This window comes from Pipistrellus kuhlii, unplaced genomic scaffold (genome assembly GCF_014108245.1).
Source record: "Pipistrellus kuhlii isolate mPipKuh1 unplaced genomic scaffold, mPipKuh1.p scaffold_m20_p_1, whole genome shotgun sequence".
Classification (NCBI taxonomy): domain Eukaryota; kingdom Metazoa; phylum Chordata; class Mammalia; order Chiroptera; family Vespertilionidae; genus Pipistrellus; species Pipistrellus kuhlii.
In genome coordinates this window covers 53,774,903-53,794,534 of record NW_023425404.1, presented here as the reverse complement: position 1 = coordinate 53,794,534, position 19,632 = coordinate 53,774,903, and the positions used below count along the sequence as shown (strand labels likewise).

Sequence of the window (19,632 nt, the reverse complement as noted above, 5' to 3'; positions counted from 1 at the left end):
TGCAGGGGAAAGTGGCTTCCTGTGGTCACATGACTGTCTGAGAAGGAGGTCGTTATTCTTCTGGTACTGTCTGAATGCTTCCCTAAGTGTAAATGAAGTGCTGTCCAGGTATTGATCAGCCTCCTACTGGCCCATTATTAGCAGGGAGATAACGAGGGCTTTAAATATCTGCTTCCAGACCCCAATAGAATTATTTTCAGTATGTGGTGTAGATAGATAAAAGCTGATGTTAGCAATGATTATTGTCTGCTCAGTTATCATATGTAGACAGGTTTTCTAGTAAGGAAGGTAGGTTTTTTTTATGCAGTGTTAAACATTTTTTATTTATTTTTTAAAATAGATTTTATTGGTTTTTACAGAGAGGAAGGGAGAGAGATAGAGAGTTAGAAACATCGATCAGCTGCCCCCTGCCCGCACCCATGGTACATGCCCTTGACCAGCATCAAACCTGGGACTTTTCAGTCCGCAGGCTGACACTCTATCCACTGAGCCAAACGGTCAGGGACAGTCTTAAACATTTTACCAAATTACTTGTACAGAAAAATATTTTATCGGATTTATTATACAAAAAATGCCAATAAATAAAACAGGACTACAAAAGACAAGTGAAGCTTTTTATTTATCTAGTGATTTGTCTTGATAGCAACATGATGAATCCTGCTGTGATTGCATCATGTCCTGAATTCAGAATGTGTCATATCAAAATGAATATCACTATTGTAAGTGACTATCTGGTTGTCTGCATGTTTTTCTATAGTCTCTCCTTGGCACCCTGCCTTCCCATTATTTGACCATTTGTGGTGGACATTGATTTCCATGTTTAGGTGATGATATTTGAACTGGCTTACCACGTGCAGTCATTTCTCAACGAACATAACAAGCCCCCTCCCAAGTCTTTTCATGAGGAAATGCTGGAAAGGCGGGCTCAGGAGGAGCAGCAGAGGCTGTTAGAGGCCAAGCGGAAAGAGGAGCAGGAGGTGAGACCTCTGTCCTCACAGGTGGCCAGCCCTGGCGACTGTGAGCTTCTATAGGATGTGACTGTCTCCACCTACACGCCTATATGTTAACACTGTCTCTTAGTGGGTCCCATTAATTTTGTTATTGCTTATCTTCTGCTTAATTGTATATCCTGGTTACCATTTGTAATTTAAAGTTCCTATTGTCGTTGTTTTTAGGAAGGCACATTTTTTTTTTTTAACTTTTGTTAATGCTCATCTGAGGATATTTTTCTGTTGATTTTTAGAGTGAAAGGGAGAGGGAGAGACAGAGAGAAACATCAATGTAAGAGAGAGACATCAACTGGTTGCCTCCTGCATGCGCCCCAAACTACCAAGGGCCAGGGATGGAGCCTGAACCAATGTATGTACACTTGGCCAGGAATAGAACCCACAACCCTTCAGTCCGAGGGCCAACACTCAAACCACTGAGCAACCTAGCCAGGGCTGGAAGGGATGTTTTTATTAGAAGATAGTGACTATTTAGCTAACAATCTTGTTTTAGTGTATTGCTATAACTGCCTGTTAGCTTGGGGCATCTTTTCTCATTTTGTATTATTGCTGTTACACTTTTTGTTGAGTGTCTTAATGGTTTTGATATTACAATCTTGAATTTCAGAGGACTCATAAAAACACATTACTCTTCCCTACCTAAATTTAGACCCAGTGGAGCAATAGATACATGAGTTGATTGGATGGGGATCAACATATCACTTTTAATACTGAGAGCTGATTGGAGAATGCAGCTGAGAGCGTGTGGCTGTGGTGGTGATGCCGTGCCACCCGTGTTCCCAGGCACCGAGAACAGCTCACCTCCTAATCTGCCCTGAACCCATGGCAGAGAGCAGCACACGTGCATGTTCTCCGCAGACAGGCAAACATCACAGAGGAGGGGCAGAGTCACAAGTGGGAGGACAGGGGAGGCCAACAGAGTTGCTGAAGTGAAAGTCTCTACATGGAGACATGAAGAGTGGGGGCACTGTCCCTCGCCCACAGTCCTCATACCTATTTAAAGGGGAATGCCTCTTGCATAAGAACTCTGATAAAACTGATGCAATGACAGTTTGAACTAGGTTTCATGTATTTGGGTTTCTTAGGAAGAAAGGGCATGCGAATTTTATAAATTACAAGAGTTTTTATAATTTCAGAACTTGTATGTTGTAGAGGTTTCAAAGATTGGCCTTTGATTGCAATATGATCTCTTTCAGCAACGTGAAATCCTTCATGAGATTCAGAGAAGGAAAGAAGAGATCAAAGAAGAGAAAAAAAGGAAAGAAATGGCCAAGCAGGTACACTATCAAGTCTGCCATACTAAAATGGTTTACATTTTGCTAAATATAAAATCTTTTTATTGCCATTGGTGATATTTCCCCCTCCTGCGTTACCTCAGGAGTAAAACTCAAAATGAAGCACTAAAAGAATCTCCAAACAGGAAGCAAAACTTAGAATTGTATATTATCCACAAATGACTTAGGCTTATGCACCTATTGTAGCTTATCAGATGAATCGAGAGAGAGACGATATTGAAGTTTTGATAATTAACTCAGACTGGAATTCTTAATACTTAGAAAATAAAACAATTTGTTCTTACTGAGGAGTGAATGGAAACCATAAGGCTCTGCTTGAAATTTCCTTCAGTGATGGAAAAGAAGGATTTACAGAATAGGTTTCAAAGCAGTGTGAAAAAGGATAAAATCCTCTTTTCTATAATTTTCCTGTGTCCAGTTGAATAAAAACGCCAGTTACTCATTTCATTTTCTGAAATTATGGCAGTTAACTAAAAGGAAGCTCTGAGGTGTAATGGGAGGAGGCCCTGATGTATGAGAAGCAGCACCTGGCTTAAAGCTTTGGCTTTTTTACTGCTGAGTTCTGTGTGTGACCCTTAGGTGACACTCTCTGTGACTTATTTTCCTTATCCCTTAAAATGGGACTTATGATGTCTTCCTCTCTGTCTCATGTAACTGTTTCCACAGATAACTATATTACCCTCTAAAAGTACAAAGCTGTGTACAAATTGTAAGATGTTATTACTGTTTCCACCAGGTCTCCTTATTTATGTCTGATCTGCCACCTTGCTCTCTCTTTGAATGCTTTCTGTTCCTTTCCTCTTGCTCTTCTTTCGAACTTTTTATGCATATTCCAAGAGTCTAACATTTCCATTTAAAACTGTAATCTGACTTTCAGTTCCTGAACCAGTACATATTTGGATATTGTTATTTTTATTTATTTTCCTTTTTATTTAACTTATTGGGGTAACACTGGTTAACAAAATTATATAAGCCTCAGATGCACAATTCCACAATACAACATCTGTACACTGTATTGTGTGTTCAATATCCCAAGTCAAGTCTTAGTCCCTCACCATTTATCTCCACACACACACACACATACACACACCTGTACCCTTCTCCACCTCCACCCCACCCCTGCAATCACCACACTGTTGTCCGTATCCATGAGTGTTTTCTCAGACATCAAGCTTTTAAAAGTTGAGTTCAACTTTATTATACTCAAAAGCATTCCATTTAAATAAAATATGCACTTTCTCCTGGAATCATAATTATACACCATGATTGTCTTCCATTTATGACCTATGTCTAAAGTAGGTTTACTTTTCTTTTTTTCTAGGAACGTTTGGAAATTGCTAGTTTTTCAAACCAAGATCATACCTCTAGGAAGGACCCAGGAGGACACAGAACTGCTGTTCCACATGGAGGTTCTCCCGATTTCGTAGGAAATGGTAGACATCGGACCAACTCCTCTGGAAGATCTAGGTAAGTCCTTGAAATTTCTGATCTGGAAGAATGAAAGATGGAGAAGGAAGAAAACAACTTATTGTGAAAGTTGACGAATTTTCAGATAGTTTTAATAACTTTTCAAAGCCTATATGTCTTAATATACCATTTGTTAGCCATATGAAACAAAATTTTCATTTAACACTTTCTATGTATCTTTAATTTAACTAGTTTTATTGCTCACTTGCCTTCATAATTGTGCTACCACACTTCACAATCTTGCCTCCAATGCAGTTTGATCTGACTAGTCAATAAGTGACTTAAAATTTGTTCTTCATCAGAATCATCATCCGGTCAAATTTCCCACTGTATTTGTTTTCCGTCTGTAACTCCTTGGGCCCCACCACGGATGTGGGAAATGCTCCAAATGGGCATGGTGTAGAAGATTTTTCACCTAAGAATGGAGCCGCAGCTTGTTGGCAGGGCTCCCCTTCCGGTAGCTGCTGAGGGCACTGGGCTTCCCTGTCCTTGCAGGTGGGCTCCTGGGTTGTTCCCTATCACCAGAGGTCACATGAAAGATACCACCTCTTCCTCCACATCTTTTCCTCTAAAAATATTCCCCAAATATTTGTTGTGACCCTCTGTGGATCAGAAATAAATTTTAGTACAGAATCCATTTATGAGTGGGTGACCAAGTAGTGTAGGTATTATAATTCAGATTCCTTATGATTTTAAACTGTCTCTTTTAAGAATCTAAGCAGCACTGAAAACCAACATTTTTTTTCTATGGAAAGAAACATTTTAGGTACCAAATTAAAGACATATAAACTTCCAGGTTATAGTTTCTTTATAAGAAGGAAACGTTTCAGTCCTTCCCTAATTACTGACTTTAAAAGAAATCAGCTTAGAAATCATTTGGATATTAACACTTCGCCACCTACCCTTAAGGTGAGCTGAATTTTCTCTTGAATACTGTTTCTGGTAACAATTTAATTTTAAGATTATAACTCCTTACAGCAATTTGGATTTTTTTTGCAACTGGGCTTCCAATAGGCAACACAGTTTGAAGTTGTCAGAGCATTTCACTAAAAAATACTTAACAAATTTCTATTGTGTTAGACTCAGCAGTGAGCCACGCTCAGCACAGCCAGCGGTGAACCTGAGGGGGGATTGAGAATGTGTGTCAGTGAAGGATTAAAGAAGACAGACAAGACTAAAGCTGGGCCTAGGTGGGACACTGCAGCCAAGTCTTTATTTTATAGCCACATTTCACAAAGCAAAGTAAGGCTGTGGTCAAGACGTTTAAAATATTCTCATGGGTTTCGAATCTACTCAATTACATGCACCTGAACTCTATCTGGCTGTGTTTTGGCAGCATTTGCTGCACCTCCGCAGCCTATATCACTTAGCAACCTGGGACCACAGGTTCGGACCATAACGGCATGCTTACAGCTATAGCCTTTGGCTATGATTGTGCTGGGAGGGCTTTGTCCTCCAAGCTGGGACTTGTCTGTAGCTTTGCCACGAAAGGACCATGCCCTCTCATTAGTCCTAGGCTTGAACCTGTCCATACGCGGTAGCCGCTCTCCACACAGCAGAAATAAATCAATGCTATGAATAAGTCTTTTTGGATATATAAAAACAGTTTTTTAAATTTAAACATTTCCATTTTTGTGACTAAGTATAAACAATGGCTCTAAGATTAGACTTGCTTTTAAGATTAATGATCATTTGCAAGTTTACTCAAGTGGGATGTGGAATTCTCCCTTTGACATAGGTAGGAAAACTTTTTTTGTTATGCTTGTAAGAGTGATATTTGTATGTCTTGGATAGGAAAACATCCCATGAGCATCCAAGAAGGGACATTAAATAGTTCTCATCTGATGTTTGCCAAAATATGGCACATCCCTACACGAATCTCTGTCACTGTGTTGACTACTGACTAGAAAAGAATGAATCAAGTGTAGTTCATGTGCTTCCTTGGTAAAGAAATAAAAAGTCCTTGATATACCAAAGCACTTCATGATTTACTCTTGATTTTATTCCTCCCTTGCTGTTTATTGGTCTTTATGGATTAGAAAGTCAAAGGAAATGAGTATAGTGTTCCATTTTATTCTTTTACTTTTCTTCTCCAAAAAAGCAAATACATATTTTTAGGTGAATATCAGAGACATCAGTGATATTGGTTTTCACCTCTTTATTCTTTTCTAACTCAGTGGGATTTATTTTTTATTCTTCAGAATTATTTCAGCTGCCAGCCTGTCTTATGTGGCATGTACCACATTTGCCATTTTCTTAGCCCTTTTACTTTTATTTTAATCATAATAATACATCTTTTCTTATTAGCACTCTTAGCATCTCATTAAGTTGGTGTTTAACTGTCATGATGGGGTGATTAATATTCTAAAACACTCTAAAACCAAACATTTACACAATGTAAACTAAAGAATGTAAAGATGACCTAGACTAAAATGACTATTAGCACCATTGTTGGAGGAGGCAGAGCTGATGTAGAGGTGCTTCTAAATAATTTGTTATTAAGTCTAATAACTCATTTTAAATCTTTGCTTTTATTATTTTCTCCATAAACCAGTGTGCCCCTGGTTGCATAAGTAACTTTAGAAGTACAATGTATTACCCTGTTTCCCCGAAAATAAGACAGTGTCTTATATTAATTTTTTCTCCCAAAGTTGCTCTAGATCTTATTTTCAGGGGATGTCTTATCTTTCCATGTGCTAGGTCTTATTTTCGGAGGATGTCTTATTTTTGGGGAAACACGGGTAGTCATTCCCTGGTGTTTGAATATGTGGACACAGGAGACTCGTGTCTTATCAGCAGTAGGGTGGGGAAAGGAAGATGTATAGGATTGGAGGTGAAGAGACCAGATAATAATGGAGTATTACATGTGCCCAGGGGAAAGTTGGGGATGATCTCAACAGGGCAGGGGAAATGGAGAGTATGATACTTGGGGATCAGTTATATGTAGGAGGTCTAGGAGCCCGGGGAGACTCATGCTTTTGACTCCAGACAGAATGAATGACTGTGCCACAAACCAAAATAAAAGAACCCAGGGGAGAAGTCAGATTGAGAATGGGTAGGAGGGAGGTGGCAGTTTTATTGACATTGCGGCAGCATCAGGAGTAAATAGAGGGGCAGAAGTGGAGACAGCAAGTGTGAAAGTTTGAAAACAAAGAATGAGAGGACTTAGAGCTGGGAGAGATGTAGAGCTGAGGGGAAGGACTAATCTAGAGGGCAGATTGCACATAGAGGAGAGAGGAGGAACAACCAATGGGCCATGATCCCAGAGAGACTGTAGGAAATGGAACCGAGGACAGTATAGCTGGCCTTCCTCAGAGTCTGGGGAAAAGAAAGAATGTACTGATTCCAACTAACTTTTTAGGTGGAACAATAGAAAGTGTGGGCTTTATTCCTCTTTGGCTCATGTTCTATGTGAAAGTAGAAGTCAGGATGGTGCTTAGAGTAGAGGGCTGCTTTCTAGAGATTTATCCATATGCCTCATCAAAGCATTTCTTAGAAGGGTCCAATCTTGACTGTCAAGAATGCTCTCCCTGGCCTTTTCCCTACTTCCCTCTCCCCAATTTATTACTTTTGCATTATAATCTACCTTCCCAGCTAGGGAAAAAAGTAGAATAGAGAAAGAGAGGAGGAGGATTTGGCTTTAAGTTTTTTAGAGACTTCATAAAAGGAAATGGCAGAGTATCTGTCATTCAGTGGTTGTGAGCCCAGTTGGAGAATAGGAATTTGAAGTGCTCCAAACACTGTTTTTTAGCTTTCCCCGGATGTGCATGTGCATTTGAAATGAAAAGATTGTAGTTGAGCTAAATCTCTGTAGAACTGCTGTGGTGATGAAAATGTTTATACTAATGCTGGCCACTTCTGGCTACTAAGTACCTAAATGTGACTATTGCAGTCAAAGAACTGATTTTTTTTTTTTTTTAAGTTTTTATTCATTTTTTAAAGAGAGAGAAAGGAAGAAGGAGAAAGAAACATCAGTCGGCTGCCTCTTGCAGGCCCCCTATTTGGTATCAAGCCTTCATCTGGGACATGTGCCCTGACTAGGAATCAAACCAGTGACCTCTCAGTGCATGGGACAATGCTTAGCCAACTGAGCCACACCAGCCAGGGCAAAGAACTGAATTTTTAATTCAATTTTAACTAGTTTAAATTTAGATATCGACCTGTGGCTAATGACTACCACATTGGACAGTGGAGATCTAGAGTTGGGGGTTTGTAGAGTTCATGTGGGAAAGCAGCAATGGGAAATGGGGGAGTTGAACAACTTTCTCATTAGCACCTCAAGCTCAATTTCCAGTAGAAACAGATATTAGACTATGAACAGTCTAGTAAAGAGGAGAAAATAGAGGGGCAAGAAGTTGGGGGGGAAAAAAATCATTGTTGAAATTTATTTTTAAGGCGAGAGCGGCAGTATTCTGTATGTAATAGTGAGGATTCTCCTGGCTCTTGTGAAATCCTGTATTTCTCTACGGGTAATACTGATCAGCTCATGGTGCACAAAGGAAAATGTATTGGTGAGTAAACTAACTAAATTCATGTAACTTTTCTAACAACAAAATTTAATCATGAAGAAACAAAGTAGAATAGACAAGGTGCAGTCCAAGGAGACTGGTGAGCTGATAGTCATTCTAGCTTCCGTTCCTAATGACCAGAATGGAAAGTTACTCAGGTTTCCCCTTCTGTAAGATAGAAATTAAAATCTAGGCTCTTGGAAATATTGTTAGCAGGAAGATAATTTAAAGTTTATCATCATTATAATCAGTTGAACTTTTGAAACCAAAATGGTTGAAATATTATGAATTAGTAGAATTTTGCATCATATGAATTTATTACCAATGAAATATATGCACTTAAATAAGTTCTAATGCCTGTGATATTTTCTTTAATTTTTTATTTTCAATTATAGTTTATATACAATATTATATTAGTTTCACTAATGCCTGTGATCTTTAATGACCAAATCCTATTTTCTTAAGTTGATATCCATCTACTTAGTTAGCATTTTCCCAGTAAGCATGTTTTACCTGACTAAGAAAACCATTTTATTTTTTCCCCATTTTATTTTCTGTGTATCTTATTTAGCAGTTTTGTCTATTGATGGCTATTTGTAGTGAAATGGTTTAGCAATTTGTGATTTGAATTGTTTATATTAAATTCAAATTTTCATTATCTACTTCTTTGCCCTAAATGCCATCATCTTTTATCAGCCAGCCATCTATATATATAAAACCCTAAGCAACCAGTCAATTGTTTGATCATTCGACCATTTGACTGGTTGCTTTGACATGCACTGACCACCGGGGGCAGATGCTCAGTGCAGTAGGTGCACTCCCACAGCGTGAGTGCCGCTCAGCTGGTGGGCACCAGATGCCAGGCTCAGGGCTGGTGAGCACAGCTGCTGCAGCGCTACTGAACTGCGGCACCACCGAGCTACAGCACTATCACACTGCAGGAGCAGGCTCAGTGGGCCAGGATGAACGGGAGTGATTCAGTGCCCAGTCGCCTGCCGCTTTGGCATGGGGATTGGCCAAAACCAGCAGTCTGACATCCCCTGAAAGGTCCTGGATTGCAAGAAGGCACAGGCCAGGCTGAGGGACCCCACCGGTGTACAAATCTGCACTGGGCCTCTAGTTCTGATATAACCGCTAAGTGGTGTAGGGATCACTGTATATAATTAACTTGACAATTTTTTTTTCAATTTATAAGATAAAGTTTATTGAGAAAGTTACAGAGGTAGTAGAAGTGAGCCAACTGGGCTGCATAAGTGCAGGAAACAAGTTACAGAGGCAGAAGAAGGGCCCTAAGAGCTTAGCAGAGAGAAAGGCAAATGTAAGTGTTTGGAAGGAAGAAGAGGGCGTGGCTGTGCCCTCCCACCCCGACCCCTCAGCTCCGGGGAGAACATGTTTAATTTTTAATTCCATTAATATGGTAGCCAAATTATCTACATTGAGTTTGCTTTGTGTGTGTGTGTGTGTGTGTGTGTGTCTTTTTTCCTTCCTCTTTAAGGAGCTATAAATAAACAGGGGAGCTGCCAGGAAGCAGGAGCAAGTAGAGAGAGAAGAAACCAAATATCTGAATGGTCTGTGAAGTGGACACTTGACCTTGGCTGAACTGGACAGAGTTCTGTGCATACACAGAGCCTGCCTGTGCAGACAAAGCAGCCATTTGGACAGATTCAGGACCTTGGCAGAGATGATTAGCTTTGATCTTGAAACTGTCCTTGGCTTAGGGCATTTCAGACTCATGAATTGGCAACATAAAACTCACTATTTTTAATAATCTGGGAGATCGGGAAGAGAAATCAGTCTTATTACCTTAACTTTGTTTCCTATTCTCACTTCTCACTGATAGTTACTAGACTTATTCACCTAACCCTCATCAGGAAACATTTGCAATCTGAAAGTTTTTTATAAAACAATTACATATTTTTTTCTCTCACATTGGGTCTAGTTTTTAAAATATGTTCTAATTTTCTGTGAAATATTTTTATAAAAGGTCAACTAATTAATATTTTGTTTTTCAGTTGAAAGCCATTAGAACTTCCATATGGATAAAGCACTATAGAAACTGTCTGTAATAATATGATGACCATTGTTAGCATATAATAGACTCGGTTCGAGTTCTTTCTGTGACATATTTTCCTTCAGTCTCATTACAGTGTGTTCTTTTGTCCTTTATTATCCCCATCAGGCAAAAGTGAAAGGGAGTGGCAACAATAAAATTATTTTTTAAAATAACACACAAAAAAACAAACACCAACAATTGTGAAATACCTATCTAGCCCCAGTTGGGAAGAGGAATATTTAAGGCATTGTACTGCATAACGCACACATGTAGTTAAGCTTTATGTAAATAACATCATAGTTTATCCCATAAATATATGATATCTGTGTCTCTAGTGTGTGCAGTACTAGTTAGATCCCACATTGAACTTCCTTCGGTTCACATCAGGTTTTTTCCGTTTAGCCTAAGAATGTCAGGATTTGCTTATGACTAGCATAGCAGATCACTTTAATTAAACCTTTTTAAATTGTCAGCATTTCTGTGAAGTGAAAACTGCTTCTCAGATAAAAACTTTAGGTGAGCTAGTTCAGCCACATTTCTCAAAGTATTTTTGCTAAGGCCTCTATGTCCTACATATGCAGGTTACTTCACTTTTCAGTTTTTATTTTTATTTTTTTTAATATATTTTATTGATTTTGTACAGAGAGGAAGAGAGAGGGTTAGAGAATTAGAAACATCGATGAGAGAGAGTCATCGATCAGCTGCCTCTTGCACACCCCCTACCGGGGATATGCCCGCAACCAAGGTACATGCCCTTGACCGGAATAGAACCCGGGTCCTTTCAGTCCCCAAGCCGACGCTCTATCCATTGAGCCAAACCAGTTTTGGCTCACTTTTCAGTTTTTAAATGGAAAAGAATTACTTCTTCAAAAAATGTTTTTCTTTCCTTTCTTTTTTTCTTTCTTTCTTCCTTTCCTTTCCTTTCTTTTCCTTTCCTTTCCTTTCTTTCCTTCCCTTTCTTTCCTTTTTTTCTTTCTTTCTTTTTTTTTTTTTTTAACAGAGAGGAAGAGAGAGTTAGAAACATCGATGAGAGAGAATCATCTATCAGCTGCCTCTTGCACACCCCTTATTGGGGATGTGCCCGCAACTCAGGTAAATGCCCTTGACTGGAATCGAACCTGGGACCTTTCAGTCCGCAGGCCAACGCTCTATCTACTGAGCCAAACTTGTTTCGGCACAAAAAAAGTTTTTCATTTTAAAAACAGTGCAACATCATAGGAAACTATTATTTATATAACAAGAGAAAAAGGCAGAATACTATATATCAGTGGTTCTTAATTGGGATTGGCGTTGCCCTTGGGGAGCATTTGGTGATATCTGGAGACATTTTTGATGGTCAAGACTATGGTGGAGGTGCTATTGGCATCTGGTGGGTAGAGGTCAGGGATTCTGCTGGCCAGCATCTTCCAGTGCATAAGATAATCCTTCAGCAAGGGATTACCTGGTCAAAATGTCAAGGGTAAAAAAACCCTGCTACATATGCTGTGATTTCATAAATTAGGGAGCAGAGAATGGTAGAGGGCACTAGAATGGTGCCAGACTAGAGTGCCTCAGTGGTTGCGCATCAACCTATAAAACAGGAGGTTGCAGTTCAATTCCTGGGTTACAGGCTCAATCCGCAGTCGGAAGCATGAAGGAGGCAGCCAATCAATTACCATTGATGTTTCTATCTCTCTCCCTCCCCCTTCCTCTCTAAAATCAATAAAAAGATATTTAAAACAAAAACAAAAAACAAAATATGGTGATATTATGGGTGATTTTTTTTTAGCATTTTTAATTTTTTGGCAATTTTTGATAATAGTCTTCAATGAAAATACAGATTTTTAAATACAGCACAGAGAATAAAGCCACTAAGATTATAGTGACTTTGCACAGTAGATGGTTACTAGACTTGTACTAGACTTGTCACATTGCCAGGTATACATATATTAAGATCACCATGCTGTATACCTGAGATGAATAATGCCAACATACTTTAATTACAAAATTTTAATGAAAATACACGTTTTTATAAGAAAAATTTTGGTGTTGCAGAAATTGAGCTCTCCAGATACAAGTGAAAACCATATGCCTATCACTAAATAAATGTATCTCTCTAGCTTCAAATTTAAGCTGTCATTTCTGGTTCCTTCCCTCAAAACTGTTAACTAGTTTGTGTTTACTGAATGTATTCAGACTTTGTGTTTAGAAAAATCACTTGTGTTTTCAGATTTCCAGATTACTGAAACTTGTTTACACTGTGCACACTGATGTACATTGATGAAGTAATCTGGTGGAGTGCTTCTATTTCCAAATTCCTTCTGTCACATTAGCTGGTAGTTAGCTTTGCGAGGGTTCATTGTCGCACTGAGAGTTGTCATTAGAGGTGAACTGGTTATGAAAGTAACATTGTGAATCCTGGCTACTAGGAGAACACTCACCAGATACTAAGATCTCGCTGTTGATTTTTGTCCCTTTATAGTAATTATTTTTGGGGGGCTCAGAGTATATTGATAAATATTAAAACTTAGTTATAAAAGAGCATGCATTATATGGAATAATACTTTTTCTTAAGTAGCACATGGCATCCACTGGCAAATGAATGCCATGTGCATATTTTTATTCCCACAGAAAATGTACCAGTGAGTGTTAATTACGTTTTCTCTTAATGTGCAGCCTGCGATGTACAGCTCGGAAAACTAGTCTACAATGCTTTGGAAACAGCCACTGGCAGCTTCGTCTTATTGTATGAATGGGTCCTTCAGTGGCAGAAAAATATTGGTCCTTTCCTTACCAATCAAGAAAAAGAAAAGATTGATAAGTGCAAAAAACAGGTAGGCCATCCGAGAGGGCTCGCTGAGCAAAAGACCTAATTTCGAGCTTTAGGAGATGGCACAATAGCTCTGTATTTGATTGGCTAGTAAAGATGATCAGAATGATGTGAGATCATTTTAACCAGAGGGATGGTGGGGGATCAGCACCTTCTTGACAAGTTTTCTCAGCTTCTTGCTTCCTCTTTCCGAACTTTCACAGCATGACCCAAACTTTTGCAGCTGCTTTCTTAACCTCCTTTCTCAGCCTCTATTATGGCATTAATAGCCAACTCTCAATAGTGCTGCATAAGCATGCTTTTTGCAATCTTTTTAAATATTACTTAAAAACTGAATTCTAGGGGACTTGAGAATTCTAGAGTAATTTATAACACGGAATTAAAGGAGAACATTTAATATTACATATTACAATGTTACATAATAAAAAAGTAACAAAACTGTAGGTTAAAGTCTTGTGTTTAGAAGGTAGGTTTATTTCTGATAGAAGAAAATCTGGAAGTAAATACCAAAATCATAATTGTCTTTCAGTGGTAATTACATAGATAATTTGCTGTTGTTTTGTTTTATGGGGCTTTTCTTTTGTATTAGTACTTTTTTTTTTTTTTAATATATTTTATTATTGATTGACAGAGAGGAAGGGAGAGAGATAGAGTTAGAAACATCGATGAGAGAGAGTCATTGATCAGCTGCCTCTTGCACACCCCCTACTGGGGATATGCCCGCAACCAAGGTACATGCCCCTGACCGGAATCGAACCTGGGACCCTTCAGTCCCCAAGCCGACGCTCTATCCATTGAGCCAAACCGGTCCCAGCTGTATTAGTACTTATTAAAAATTTTACAACTAATCTTTATAATCAGAAAAGGTTTTCTTAAAATTAATTATTTTGAAATTAATGTTTCCTTGTTCTGGTAGCCTATTGCAAAAGAAATTTTAAAAGCTGCTCACTAATTTTATAGTATTTATACACTAAGTTTTGAGATCAAAGAAATCGAGAATTAATTAAATTTCTTCCACTTTATGAACTATTAGGTTGACCAAATGGTTTAGGGGAGGTGTCAGTTCAGGACAAATTCCTTCTCTTATCCTTTGAAAGTATGTTTTCTATTAAATATTTAACTTTAGAAGTGAAACACCAGATAATGCTGATCAACCCAATATTACCTTTTTTTTCCCTTATCAGATTCAAGGGGCAGAAACAGAATTCAACTCACTGGTAAAACTGAGCCATCCCAACATAGTACGCTACTTTGCAATGAATCTCAGAGAGCAAGACAACTCCATCGTTGTGCACATTCTGGTGGAGCACTTCAATGGGGTCTCCCTTGCTGCACACCTGAGCCACACAGGCCCCATCCCTGTGCACCTGCTTCGCAAGTACGCAGCTCAGCTCTTGTTGGGCCTCGATTATCTGCACAGCAACTCTGTGGTGCACAAGGTTCTGGGTACATCAAGCGTCTTGGTGGACGCAGAGGGCACCATCAAGATTACAGACTACAGCATTTCTAAGCGCCTCGCAGACATTTGCAAGGAAGATGTGTTTGAGCAAACTCGGGTTCGTTTTAGTGACAGTGCTCTGCCTTATAAGACAGGGAAGAAAGGAGATGTTTGGCATCTTGGCCTTTTGCTGCTCTCTCTCAGCCAAGGACAAGAATGTGGAGAGTACCCTGTGACCATCCCTAGTGACTTACCTGCTGACTTTCAGGATTTTCTAAAGAAGTGAGTAACACTGAGATTCTCTCTAATTGCCCTTTACTGCTGTGCTTTTATTGTGTTTGAATGCTAAACATCTAGGTGATGTGTATAAGCTGAAAAGTGGGCAACAGAATTAGAGTTCATTCTTTGTTTTCTCAATTCTTTTCCAGCCACATATGTTCTGTTTTCTTATGTTTGTGATTCCCTTAACTCCCACATTTTCCTAAATTCGCGTGGGCTTAATAATTTATTTTTAAACTGCTTTTTGGGGACTGCCTGCTCTGGGAAGTCAGTAAGGATGGCTACGGCGGATATGCCCCAGGAAATCCAAATGGGAGAGTCTCTCTGACCTCCTTTGCTTCTGGTCCCTAAGGGTTCAAAGGCAAGGCCTCCTGTTTAGAAGACATCTTTAGGAGAGTACTAATTCTGCCCCTTGTTCGTTCTTTCTTTTTTAAAGAATTTTTAAAATTGATTTTTAGAGAGAAGAAAGGAGAAGGGGAGAAAGAGAAACATCAATGTCTGAGGAAAATCAGCTGCCTTCTGCACTCTCCCTACTTGGGATCAAGCCCACAATCTGAGCAAGTGCCCTGATTGGAATCGAACTGGCAGCCTTTCTGTCCACAGGACAATGCCCAGCCAACTGAGCCACATTGGCCAGAGCCTCTTATTCCTAACCATTCTTCTTCATCAGAGATGTCTCATTCAGCCAAGCCCTAGAATGCAAACGATTTCCTTATTCTAGCCAGAAGATTTTTATGAATTACAGGTGCACATTTAAGTGCAGAGCCAAGTGTTATCCACTTTAAGAGAATCTTTACTGAGAGGTTTTCCTCTGGGCCAGTCTTTGTGCAGGTCCTTTCACTCAGTGCCTTCTAGGTTAGCCCTGCCTCTGCTCTCGGTCCACGCCACACCTACATTCTCTATTAAGTGAGAAATAAGGTCTCTTAACTTTTGGTTTTTCTAGATACTCCTCTAGTCTCACTTTCCAGCAAGCTGTCTTATTTTTCACCTTATTTCTTTTTCCCAGCCATTCATTTTAATTCATTTCATTCATTTCATTTCTTTTACCCTTAATATTTCTTTTTCTATTTTCATCTGTCCCAACTGCCATCTGTCTGACCTAATCCATATTATTTCCTGTCACTAATGGAATACCTATTACAAAGTAAAGTAGCTGCACTTATTTTTATTTTTTTAAATATATTTTTATTGATTTCAGAGAGGAAAGGAGAGGGAGAGAGAAAGAAGCATCAATGAAAAGAGAATCATTGATCGGCTGCCTCCAGCACACCCCCTATTGGGGATCGAGCCCACAACCCAGGCATGTGCCATGACCAGGAATAAAACTGTAATCTCCTGGTTGGTGCTCAACCACTGAGCCACACCAGCCAGGCAACTGCACTCATCTTTAAATAAGATAGTTCCTATGTCCCATAAAATAGAAGTAGACATGATATACATACAGTTATGAAAATGGGCCAACTTTTATTCTTATGCTGTGTTCTCTCCTTAAAGTATATTTTATGTGATCAAAAGATAAGAGCAAACTAAATAATAATATGTGCAGGATGATACCATTTAAAAAAATCAATATTCACAAAACAAAACTATGTTTTTTTTGGACGGTTGTCAAAGACTTCTTCCATTATCAGTAATGTTTTCATAATATCTGCAAGGAGAAGGTATTCATGTTTTGCTGACAAAATTAAAAACCCTAAATTTAGAGGGAAATACAGTATCTTATCCAAATGCTTTTATTATCATCTTTTTTTTGTTGTTGTTGCCCTTGCAATGTATTAAATTGAGTGCTTTGCTTTTTAGTGTTGTGATATAAAAAATAAAATATTACCATTTATGATAGTTGCTGTCACCACTTTATATAGGTACTAGAGGCCCGATACACAAAATCATGCAAGTGGCTCGGCCCTCACAGCCCCAGCTGCCACCTCAGCCCTCGCAGCAGCTCCAGCTGCCTCACAGCCCTGCCCCCCCCACACACACACTGGTCATTCCAGAAGGTCATCTCGAACAATGGGAATAGTTTTGGAAGGTTGTTCTGCCATCTGGTCTAATTAGCATATTAGCTCTCTATTATATAGGATAGATTTTAAATCCAGAATTATGATGGTTGATCTTTAGCTAATAGAAGGAATATGCTAATTGACCCTCACACCATTGCAAAGATGGTAGCACCCATAGCCAATAAGGAGGGAATATGCTAATTGACTGTCGTGCCCTCAAAGATGACAGCTCCCAGCCCCCTCAACCTCAGGGGGGGAGGGGAGGCAGGCCGCTCTGTTCCCCCAGTTCCCTCAGCCCTCCAGCTGTACAGGGCCAGCCCAAGCCTTGGATGGCAGCTCTCAGCTGTCCAGAGCCACCCGAGGCTCAGGTAACCAGGGCTGGCCGAGGCTTGTACTGTCAGCAGTGGCAGCAGCAGAGGTGTGTTTGATTGGGCGTCACCTTCCCCTGATCACCAGGTCGCCTCTCACCCCTAAGGGCTCCTGGGCTATGAGTGAGGGCAGGCTGGGCTGAGGGACACTCCCTCTCCAGTGCATGAATTTTCATGCACCAGGCCACTAGCTGTTTATAATTAGTATCAACTGCTACCAAGTGGTGCTACTTAGGTCATTTGTGTTGATAGCCAACCAGTTTAGTTTAGTTAGAACTGTGGTTCTCAGACTTTATCTTGCATTGAAAACACCTAGAGAGCTTGTTAAGGCACAGATTACTTCCCAAAGTCCCAGAGTTGCTGATTTACTAGGACTGGGATGGAGTAGAATTTGTATTCCTGACAAATGATACTTATATTGGCACTGCTGTTCAGGGAATCCAGTTTGAGAACCACAGGGTTAAAGGTATGGCTTGTTTTCATACATTAAAAACAAAAATCAACAGTAAGCTAATAAGATTAAGGAATGAAAATTAGAAGAAAGTATATGATAAAGTGTGAAACTTTTAAAAAGTAATCGTTAATAGTCTCATACTATAATGAATAGCTTTATCTAAAGTGAATCATAGTGGGGCCCTACCCTACCTGAGATATCTGATTGCCTTTCCTTGGAAAGCTTTATGACTGGTCCCTGGAAAGGCATGGTTTAGCATGGCAAGTCATTGAACTATCCATGGGAGTGAAAATTCATAGCATACTTGTGCTTTTTTAGATGGTTTCAGCGTTGTTCTACAAGGATAAGTCTTTCTGTCTCTGGAGACTAGATAGAACCCCTTTTCCAAGGGAATACATTCCAAGACCCCCAGTGGATTCTGAAACCACAAATATTACCAAACCCTATAAACACTATGTGTTTTTTCCTATATATGTGTACTTATGATCGATTAATGTATAAATTAGGAATAGTAAGAGATTAATAAATATTAATAAAATACCACAATTATAATATGCTGCAAATAAATGTTATGTGAATGTGGTCTCTCTCAAAATATCTCTAGTATATGTCCTCATCATTCTTCTTGTGGTGATGTGAGATGATACACTGCGTACATGATGAGATGGTGGATGATGTAGGTTTCGTGACATAGCATTAGACTACTCTTGTGCTTGGGGCTAATATAAAGTAAAATAAGTGTTATTGGACATAAGCAGTCAATCTGATAACCAAGATGGATACTAAGTGACTAACAGGCAGGTAATGTATATGCTGGATGAAGGGATGATTCACAGCAAAACGGTGTGCATTTTAAAATTGAAGAATTGTTCATTTCTGGAATTTTCCATTTAATATTTTTCAGACCACAGTTGACTGTAGGTAATTGAAACTATGGAAAATGAAACCATGGCTAAGGGGAGACTACTGTACACTTTTAAAAATTAAATTATTGGGGTGACATTGGTCAACATGAACATGTAGGTTTCAGATGTGGGTTTCTATGTTACAAGATCTGTATATTGTCCTATGTGCCACCACCCCAAGTCAAATCTTCTCCCGTCACCATATATTAGGACCCCCTTCCCTGCTCCCCTAACTTCCTTCTGGCAACCACCACACTGCTGTTTGTGTCCATGAGTTTCAGTTTTATATCCCACATATGAGTGAAGTCATATGGTTCTTAGCTTTTCCTGACTGACTTATTTCACTTAGCATAATCTTCTCAAGATCCATTCATGTTGTTGCAAATGGTGCTATTTCATCCTTTCTTATGGCTGAGGAGATTCTATTGTGTATGTGTACCACATCTTTAATCAGTCCTCTATTGCAGGACACTTTGGTTGTTTCCATGTCTTATGCACCATTAATAATGCTGCAGTGAATATAGGGTGCACATATCTTTGTGAATATATGATTTCCACATGTTCAGGTATATACCCAGGAGTGGGACTGCTGGGTTGTAATGTAGCTCTATTCTTAACTTTTTGAGGAATCACCAGACTGCTTTCCAAAGTAATTGTACCAGTCTACATTCCTATCAGCAGTGAATGAGGGTTCCTTTTTCCACAACCTCCCCAACACTTGTTATTGCTTGTCTTGTTGGTAATGGCCATCTCATTGTCGTTTTGATTTGCATTTCCCTAGTTTCCAGTGAGGTTGAACATCTTTTCATACATCTATTGGCTGTTGCTGTGACTTCTTAGGAGAGATGCATTTTCAGGTCCTCTGCCTACCTTTTGATTGGGTTGTTTGTTTAATGTTGAGTTTTATGAGTTCTTTATATTTTTTGGAAATTAAACCTTTGTCAGAGCTACTGTTTGCAAATACCATTTCCCATCTAGTTGGCCGCTGTCTACGTTTTTTGATTTCCCATTTGTACCCAGCTTGGCGCTTAGCATGTAAATCCTGCAGG

The 19,632-nt window shown here is 39.3% G+C and overlaps 1 protein-coding gene across 2 annotated transcripts in view; it reads left to right on the top strand.

Annotated features, from left to right (window-relative positions):
- EIF2AK4 (eukaryotic translation initiation factor 2 alpha kinase 4) overlaps window positions 1-19,632 on the top strand; it is a 100,687-nt gene that overhangs the window by 17,000 nt on the left and 64,055 nt on the right. For both annotated transcript variants that reach the window (XM_036446366.2, XM_036446340.2), the window contains exons 4-9: window positions 825-977; window positions 2,204-2,284; window positions 3,624-3,769; window positions 8,165-8,280; window positions 12,986-13,143; window positions 14,324-14,859. In XM_036446366.2, the coding sequence (XP_036302259.1) occupies window positions 825-977; window positions 2,204-2,284; window positions 3,624-3,769; window positions 8,165-8,280; window positions 12,986-13,143; window positions 14,324-14,859 (1,190 nt within the window). The remainder of the gene's footprint in view (window positions 1-824; window positions 978-2,203; window positions 2,285-3,623; window positions 3,770-8,164; window positions 8,281-12,985; window positions 13,144-14,323; window positions 14,860-19,632) is intronic.